Genomic DNA, 9,962 nt, shown 5'->3' on the forward strand with positions numbered 1-9,962 from the left:
CATGTGGTTTGACTGAAGCGTGCAATCATTTTGAGTAAAGTGTTTGATTCGTGTCACCACTTGAGAGAACTATTTCAACATTTCTGCAACAGTGATAAGTCCTTCCTAGTTTTTGGTTTTTTTTTTTTTTCACTGAGTTCCTTTTCAATTTTTTTTTCAGATGGGTTAAATAACCTTCAGTTTTAAGCATTATATCACAAACTCACTCATATTATACATTCACACACCTAACACTTAAAAAGTTTTTATCCACTACTTGATCTTCTTCAAATTTTAAATTTGAGGGCAATATATTAAGAGGCACATGATTTGTCACTTCAATTAAAGCCTCAGCTGCAGTCCTTCCCCGGTTGAAACTCTTTTTTGGACAGGTGCATGGGCCGGGCATTCCCGAGCTGAGCTTAGTAATTATACTTTGGGTCAACTAATGTAACTAAATTTGGGCCTCTCGTCTTCCAAATTATGATCCCAACATTTGTTCGTTTCTTTGCAATGCTACCCAATAACAAATGAGATATTGTATTGAGATTGGATCCCAACATGAAAGACAAGTGATAAACGACATTGGATCTTGACCCCAAAAAAAAGACATTGGAAAAAAACACTTCTGAAAACATTACTAGTATACAGGCTGACTCAAAAAAAAAAAAAATTATAAAACTTTGCCAGCACATCGAAGATACAAGCAAGAAAAGCCGGAGGAACTGCACCAATGGTTCTGACCAAGTACATGATTTCCATACTATCTTGTCCACTTAATCCGGAACCATGTAAATGCAGGTATTATCTTCAAAACAATGAATTTTGTTTTTATACTCATCCGTTTATACATTTAGATTATTATTCAAATAGTGGATTTAAAAAGTAGATATATAGCAATATATTATTGAATATATGTATAAAATTATTTTATGTCAATAATATATGCAAATTAAATTCGAACCAAAATAATAATAAAATAATTAAAAAATAAATCACAATCTTGTGAGCCCCCTTATGCTTCAACAACTTGTCCTAGTTGCACATTCATCAATAAATGCTTCGTTGTAATGAAGATTTAGGCTCTATCCAAATTATCCCGAAAAATACGTAGCTTACATATTAACATATATTCGGACTAGATATGGAATTTAGCAGAAAGGCATATATAATTTATTTGCATTGATAGAGTAAATATCACATCATGCTTAATCAACTGAATCTGAATAGTCTGAAAATGTGGCATGTCCTACTCGAATTATTCTTTTTTTGGAGTTACCCCCACTAATGCCACAACTTGATAATGGAGTTGGAGTGGTTCCGTATTAATTTTGCATTGGACTTTAGTGACATGAAATTCTTATTTGATGACGAGTCTATGAATATATCAACGTTACATTATATCTTTAAACAAAGTGAAATGTAAAACTATAAGCCCAATATACATAATTCATATATGATATGCCGAAAGCGAAACGAAGATGCTACATTAATGTCATGAATTGAAGACACGATTATTATGAAGATAGAATCATTACATGAAGATTTGCGCAGAATATCCGAGAGGCGCCGCTCTAGACTTTGGTGTATATGATAGATGATAGAGAAAAGAAATTAAAGTGTATTACCACCTTACCATTAACCGCCTAATATCTCGAACTTGCAGAAATTGACATCAACAGCATAATATTTTGGCTTTTATTGATGATTCTCGCTGCTTTCAGTAAAGTTCTTGTTCACCCCAAAAAGCACTCATTCATGGTCATCAATCGATATTCTTATCAATCTGCTATTCTATGCTAAAGCTTAAATAATTTACTATTCATTGTTGTTCGTTTCGAATCTTTGAATATTCTCCCTTAAAACCTTATCACAAGTAAACGCAATATCAAATTCAAAGTCGTATAACATTATGAAAATCATGTTCACAATCTTAATTAGGCCCCAACAGGGCGCAACATTTAGAATATGAATTGGAGAGGTTATTGTATTATACCCATAAGCCTATTCTGGATATTCTACTTCCATATAAGCATAAACATAGTAGATTCTTATTTATTCTAATAGCATTACACACTCTCTACCTACTACAAATCTATAATTGTAGAGTTGGTGGAAGTTGTATAATCATACAATTTGAATTTCCACTCTTCATGAATAAAACAGAAATTTACATGGTAAAGAGACTCGGTTCTCTTTCGATTAGATGTTATACTAAAGTAGCTTCCTTTGATATTATCCTCGAATTTTCTCCAATAAGCAAAAATTCAGACACATCACAACTCTTGAGCAAGTAGTAGTTTACAAAAACAGGACGTGTTTCTTTTTTATCCTTATTCCCCACGGCGGTAATCACTGAACCGCAAACCTTGGTTGAAGAAGGAAAAAATAAATGTCTTTTTCAAGTGATACTCTAAAACGCAATTAAAAATTAACACAAGATTCCTATGATAGCACTTGGGTGTCTCCAATTGGGCAACGAACACTAGTAGGCATCTAATCAAAGACTCAAAATTGTGGTCAAAACTCAACCAAACACACTACCCACACCTCTTTTACGCGCATTGAATAGAATTCAACCTCCCCCAAAATTGTCCGTTTTCCTCGGAATATAACATCATTCCTAATTCTTTTCTTATTAAATTATTATCGTTATTGTTTGTGCGAAGTCATAGACCTAAACGCCACTCACACAACCGAAACGTTATCAGAATCTAGCTAGATTAATTTCATTTAATATGAAGCGATAAAGGGGAGCCCCCTTGAGAACTTTCAGACTGAGACTAGTAAGTTGTAACAACCAACAACGAGGCTAGAGAGAGATGGCCATATACACAGGACCACGTAATAATAATATGAAAAGCGAGGTCAGTGCCCTGCCTCCACAATCACATGCTCCCTCGTTGAATTGAAAATGGTGGGATTCGATCAATCAATCCCAAAAGGATCCAAACACTGCTCTCCCCACTCTCCTTGTCCCCTGGGAGAAAAAGATAATTAAATTATGAAAAAGAATTATTTTAATCATTGAACTTCATATTTATCTACTTAATAAAACAAATATATCTCCAGGGTTATATGATATGATATTATATCTTTTCTGTTGAACCTAACAATTAAGGGTTTTTATTTTAATATATTTGAATTTTCAACATATTTATACATCTCAAACTTCAAAAACAGACTAATGCACTTGGACTGCTGCAACTCAAGATCAATTGTGAACAAGGTGAATTTTTATTCGAATCATAAAATTCAAGGCAACAATAAAAATTTCGTTACACTAGAACTCGAGTCTCTCTACAAGCAAGCAAGGCATCCATCTGCATGAAGCTTAACGATGCCGAAATTGCAAATAACAGGAGACAGAGATAACCCTGCCCTGTTTCTAAAACCCTTTTTGCTAAAGCTTAAATCAAACTACAACGAGAATAGTAACAATATAAAGGATAAAGGATTATTTAGAAAATAAAAATAAAAATCTTAATAGACAACAACCAACAACAAGGACATGGTAATGTTAAAGACCAACACCAAACTCAAGCACAAGTAGAATCAGTCACAACTTCGCTGAACTCATCACTGGAACAATAGTAGAAGCTATTGTTCTCCATTGCATTCAAGGCACAAGATGAAGATGCAACCAGATATGGCATGTTATCAAATGAGAAAGCGAGTCTAGCAGCAAGAGCCGCAGCATTCATCATACTCTTCTCATCAACATCTTCATCATCATCATGGCCATTCTCATCTGCTGCAAACTCTTGCGCCCTGTGCTTGAGTGTCTCGAACATGAGCTCGGGCTCGTGCTGCATCACTCGGAGGACGTCTCCAGAGGAAGGCCCAGGGACCGCCCGCGTCACCGCAAAGCCATGTGGGCCGTCCCTCTGCATCACCCGAACAACGCTCGGGCCACCAAAGAGGTTATGGAGACCTCCAAGCGCCTCCTCATAAGCCCCACCCAAGAACATTCCCAGATAGTAGCCACCATCATTGCCTTCCAATTCATGAAGGGGCAAACTTGATTCTCCCCCAATGAACCTGTCAATCTTCCCATCACTGTCACAAGTCAAATCCGATAGAATCCCCTTCGCCGTCGGCTTCTCGTCGAGCCTGTGAACCGGTACAATTGGAAACATCTGATCAATCCCCCAGAAATCAGGAATGGAGGTGAACACAGAAAGGTTCACATGGTAAGTGCGCACCGGATCCTTCGCACCAATTGCACTGCTCACAAGGTCACACAAGCCGTCCACAGAAGCAAGCTGTTCCATTCCCAAAGTACCCTGCTTGAACTGCTCAACACAGCGTTGTTTCAACTGTTCCATGTAAAGCACACAGTTTTCATAGTCACCAATCATGGTTGCCGCCGAGAGGCTCTGGTAATCGGCGCGTGCTTCATCGGAAAGCGCCTCAACCAAGTACTGAAGCCCAACTGTGGACAATGTTGGAGCTCCATAAGAGCTAGCTCCAATGGCTTCAAAGATCAAAACAGAGTGATGAGACACAATGGCTCTTCCACTCTCACTGCAAATCACAGGGTGTTTCACGGATCTTCTGTCACAAACAAACTGAACCGCGCTAACCACTGCGGCCGCATATTCTTCCAAACTATACCCAACAGAGATATCAGAGTCACATGACTTTGTGCCATCATAATCAATTCCCAAACCACCACCAATGTCGATGACACGCATCTGGGCACCAAGCCTAACCATTTCACAGTAAATCTGTGCAGCCTCTCCAACACCATCAGCAAGCAACGCAGTGGTTGGAATCTGAGAACCAATGTGGAAATGCAGAAGCTGAAGGCAATCCAGCATGCCCAAATTCTCAAGCTTCTTCACAACACGAAGAACCTGAGTAGTGTTGAGTCCAAATTTCCCTTTCTCGCCAGAAGTAGAACCGAAATGACCAGAATGCTTGGTTCTAAGCTTGGCACGAAGACCAATAACCGGTCGAATGCAAAGCTTTTTGCTGATCTCAACCACCAAATCGAGCTCTTCCTCTTGCTCAAGAACAATAACAGTGTTGAGAGCAAGCTTCCTCGCAACAATTGCAAGAGAGATGTATTCTCTGTCCTTGAAACCGTTGCAAACAAGAAGCGCTTCTTGATTCCCCTTGCAGAGGCATGACATGGCTAAAAGAAGCTCCGGTTTGGACCCGGCTTCGAGCCCGAACCGGAACGGTGAACCGAATTTAACTATGTCCTCAACAACGAACCTGTCCTGGTTGCACTTCACGGGGTATACACCTTGGTAATGACCATCGTACCCCTGTTCCTGGATCGCAAACTGGAACGCCGATTGAAGAGACTCGAGGCGGTTCTTGAGTACGTCAGGGAAGCGGACGATGAGCGGCAGCTGGAGGCCGAGGCCCCCGAAGTGTTTGGGATCGGAGGCTTTCTTCACGATCTTCAACAGATCGATCTCCTGGTGGGGAAGGGTTCCGAGGCCGTGCGGCATGACGGAGATGTTTCCGGCGGTGTTGACGGCGAAGTAGGGAGCGCCCCAGCCGTCGATCCTGTACAGGGTGGATGACATGGACGGCGTCCAATGGGAGGTGTTGGTGTCAGCGTCGTCGGTTGTTGTCGCCAGCGGAAGTGCGCCGGTGAATGTGACCGGCGGAGGAAGAGATATGTCCCCGGCGAGAGCGTAGCCGGGAGGAGCAGGTGCAGCGTCCACGCAGCAAGCCAAGGCCGGCATCTCTTTCCGCTAATTAGAATTCAAGGAAAAATGAAAAAAAATTGATTAGGAGGAAAAAAGAGAGAAAATTAAAATAGGGTTATGATTTATCAAAGTTAGGGAATCGAATTTTTTGTGAGGATGGAAAAGGTGGGGGCTTTAAAACCCGCCGAGGCCGTAGCCCCGGCTACCCCCTCAAAAGAAGACAATAAGGGAGCTATTGAAAATGGAGTAACCCTCTCTCTCCTCTCTCCGGCACACCGAAATCCCCACACCGACCCTTCAGAAGAGAGATTGTAAGACGGTGGTTCTGAGAATGGGAATGGGAACGGCGAGGGAGGGGAAGGAAAGGAAGAGAGGGCTAAATGCAACTGATTTGGAGAGAGAGAAAGAGAACTGAGTCAAGACTCGAGAGGGAAAATGGGAGCAAATATCGGAAAATCAAAAGATGGGGAAGTGATTGAAAGAAGGTGTAAGAGGATGGGTTTGTTCTCAAAAGAAGACGTGTTTGTTGTGGAAGTGAGCGAGATTTGCATGCTACGAGATGTGGCTTTATATAGGGGAGGTGGGATGGAACAAAAGTGTAACAACAAAGGGCTTACTTGGACTCTGTGGGCCCGCTTCTTTTTACTGGGCCTCCAAACTTACAAACCAAAAATAATAAACAAACAAATTCAAAAAAAATAGATCAATCAGCGCCGAATTGCCGCGTGGCTACGGCCCTACTCCCATCATACGATATTTTGTCGATATTTTGTGCGGGTTAGGTAAGGACTGCAAAATACCACGAGAATTTGAGGAAGGAACTGGGAAGTTTCCTGTAGCGTGTTGGGGATTGCCATGGACGGGTATGATTTTGACACGTCATCATGTGTCAGTTGCTCGCTTGCTTAGTGTTTGCGGCTCCAGAACTGTATTATTTATTTCGTCTTTCAACTAAGTATACTTTCTTTTATTATATCTTAACCCAACTTAGTGATCCAATGATAGATAAATATTTGTATGTTTTAACATAAAAATCACATTGTTAAAATATGTATTAAAATTAATTTCATAAATAAATATGTTGTTTTTATTTTCTAAAACAATATCCTTATGATATTCCTTGTTCATGTTAAGATTTAGCAGAAATTTTATCGTTTCTTTCACTCTTTCGTTATTTAACTACATCATTTTTTCGTAACAGTCATTACTTATTAATGATTTTCTCTCCTTTCTTATACAATTATAATTTACCAAATTCATCACTTGAAAATTAAATATTTAGATTTCACTTTCCATGAATAAGATTTATATTTAGAAACATATAATCCCTCTCTTCTTTATCTCTTTTCTTTCTCTTTTTTTACTTTTTTGTTTTTTTTTTAACATTTTTTTATTTAAGAGTATGCCATTGACAGTTGTTACATATATATATTAAAGAAAAATTCGAACTTTTAATATTTAGCTTAAAAAAATTAGCATTTTCTGTTAATTACGCATGATATTTTTTAATTCGACAAAATAAATACTAATCCGTCGCAAATGGATCTAAATTCCATTAAAAGATTTGTCATTAACTAATGGATTGTTACATGCACAATACAGGATTTGAACATTCGACATTTACTTAAACGAATGACTAAGTTGACCACTCGACTAATCCAAATTAATTGAATATAGTTAACTTTATTCCTTGTTATTTTATTTTTCGTTTCTGTTTTCTTTTTCTTGTTTTTTGAGGTCTTTGAACCGAAAAAAAAAATCTCAATTAATGTTTTTTATGTTTATATCCGAGTTAATTCAATATTAAATTAAAATTTCAGTTTTGTCCTTTGAATTCTCATTATATATTAAAATTAATTAAATTGTATTATTTTATGTATAAATTTAATATTCATACACTATCATTAATATATTAAAATTAAACTCTTTATATAAGAATATTTATTAACAAAAATCTTCGCATTTTAGTTTCAATTATTCACATTTTCATAATTTGATCACTTGATACAAATTTAGTATATTGAAATAATGTTGGTGGGTAATAATGTAATATATCATGAAACCATTTTTACAACAAATTTAAACTAATATAATTCAATACATAAATAATTATTAGTCTCTAATATAATGGATTCAGCAGCCTGCTTAAGTCATACGATATGACAGACTAACTAATTAATTAAGCTAATTAACAAAAATGACTTCACTTTGATATGCCTTTATTTTTATTTTAATTTTTCCGATATGATTTCGTTTTAAACTAACGTACAAAATACATTTTTTTTACTCTTTTATTTTATCAACTATTTAATTTGATCCTAGGCATTTTGTATTTCTGAATTTTGGTATTCTATATTTCAAATTATAATTATGTTATATATACATTAAAATTAATTATTAAAATTAATTATTAAAACAAAATATATATTAAAAGCATTTTATTTTTCTCAATTTTCAATATAGTCCCACAAACTAATGAAAAAAGCTAATATGACACAATTTGAATCTTCATTTATGGGACTAATCAATGAGTCACTAAACAATAATATAATTCTTACCCTATAATATTTAATTTTTCAGTACGTCGAAAATATCATGTACGTGCCTGCACTTTGCTTTGTATGGCGTTTTGAAAGTAAACTTTTACTCTATTCTTCATTGTGCCCAAAAAAAAATGACAAAATTTAGTTCACCAATATATACGGAAATAATGTTAATCTAATAAAATAATATGGAGATGCATATTTCAAAATAATAATAATAATACTAACAATAAAATGTTAATGTAGTTTTTTAAGCGTTTTAACGATTATCGCTACTAAATTATATTTTAATCTTGAGTTTAATAATATAATATTAAATATAATTTTTTTAAGCTTTTAAATTAAATTTTTTTATCTTTTTATTTTATCTTAATTTTTTTACAGGTATGATTTTGTTAAGAATATAAAAATAACATTTGGATATAAAATTTAAAATTTAAGATTAAAATAATTTAATTATCGAGTGTCAAGCAATTTGAAATATGTACACAAAAAATTTCAATAAAAATTATTTTACTTGATGAAGAGGTAATATAAAATTATATATTATTTTTAAATTAATTTGCTATTTTTATTAGTTTTAATTTTTTTATTGTGATATTATTTTACAAGGGTTTTCCGGATACAATAATGTACAATAAAAAATCAGGAAGTATCTCTATTTGAAAAAAGAGTATCTAAAAAGGAAGTGTTTATGTTATCACTCATTCTGGCCTAGGTCAAAATAATATTAAGTTCAAGGCAACCAAATATGAATATAAAATTTACTTTAGGAAAGATATCATTTTGCATTCGATTCAATATTCTTTGATTTTAGTAAATTTGTCAAAAAAAAAAAAGAAAAGACTCGTAGTTGATAAATAATAATTATATAATTCATATAAGAATCATTTGTATCAATTTATTTTGATAATTTTTTAAGATAATAATAATACTTTGTATTTTTAATTTTCTATGTAATAAGTCTTTTAACTGGAAAAAAATTAGAGATCTTTAATAAATTTGAAAGTCTTGTTTTTCTTATTATTCTAGAACTTGATGAGATGTGATAAATTGAAAAAATTATGATAATGTTTTTAATTTTTTTTTTAGATTTTTAAAAGTTATTGTGTTTCTAATTATTTTGTATTCATGTGGTATGAGATGAACGATGAACCTAAATTAAGATGTACGTTATAAAAAAATTTTGCAAAGCAGTTTATTGAAATATAAACACTCGCCCAAATAGACAGTATATTATTTATATGGTTTAGAAATTTATTTATTAGAATATAATGACAGATATTTGTTATTATCAAATATGGTATTTTTAATCGTTTTATAGAGATAAAGGACGATAACATAACTAATATTCGGATTTGATGATAATATGATTATGATCTAAATAATTTTGTAGTCTGTTGAATATGATGGTGGTTATGTGTGTTTTTTGTGTTACTATGTTGTGTTTCACGTATGATCCTCTATTTCCCACCACTATTTGGACAAGAGATGGAGACATAATCTATTGAAATTATATACAATTAACATAGAAACTAAAATTGATATTACATTATTACTTATTCTCTATGGGAAATTAAAATTCTAAAATTGATCATCATGATATAATTTATTGTCATAATTCATAGGCACAATTAAAAAATAATATATTTTTATTTTTTATATTTAATTATAGACAATTTTTATTACATGTAAATTCAGATAAAATATAGGTATTTATTAAAATTAAGATAGAATATTATAGCTATTTTTTTATTTATAATTGAAAAGA

General features: G+C 34.1%; 1 protein-coding gene across 1 annotated transcript; it reads right to left on the reverse strand.

The window, feature by feature from the left end:
* Positions 1–3,197: 3,197 nt before the first annotated feature.
* Positions 3,198–6,183, reverse strand: LOC107476617 (arginine decarboxylase). Its single transcript, XM_016096457.3, has one exon. The coding sequence runs from the start codon at positions 5,682–5,684 to the stop codon at positions 3,519–3,521; it is 2,166 nt and encodes a 721-aa protein (XP_015951943.1). The 5' UTR covers positions 5,685–6,183; the 3' UTR covers positions 3,198–3,518.
* Positions 6,184–9,962: the final 3,779 nt, after the last annotated feature.

This window comes from Arachis duranensis, chromosome 3 (assembly GCF_000817695.3).
Source record: "Arachis duranensis cultivar V14167 chromosome 3, aradu.V14167.gnm2.J7QH, whole genome shotgun sequence".
NCBI classification, from domain to species: Eukaryota; Viridiplantae; Streptophyta; class Magnoliopsida; order Fabales; family Fabaceae; genus Arachis; species Arachis duranensis.

What these genes read in the sequence shown, in the direction of transcription:
- LOC107476617 (XM_016096457.3), bottom strand. Translation starts at nt 5,684, where the DNA reads ATGCCGGCCTTGGCTTGCTGCGTGGACGCTGCACCTGCTCCTCCCGGC.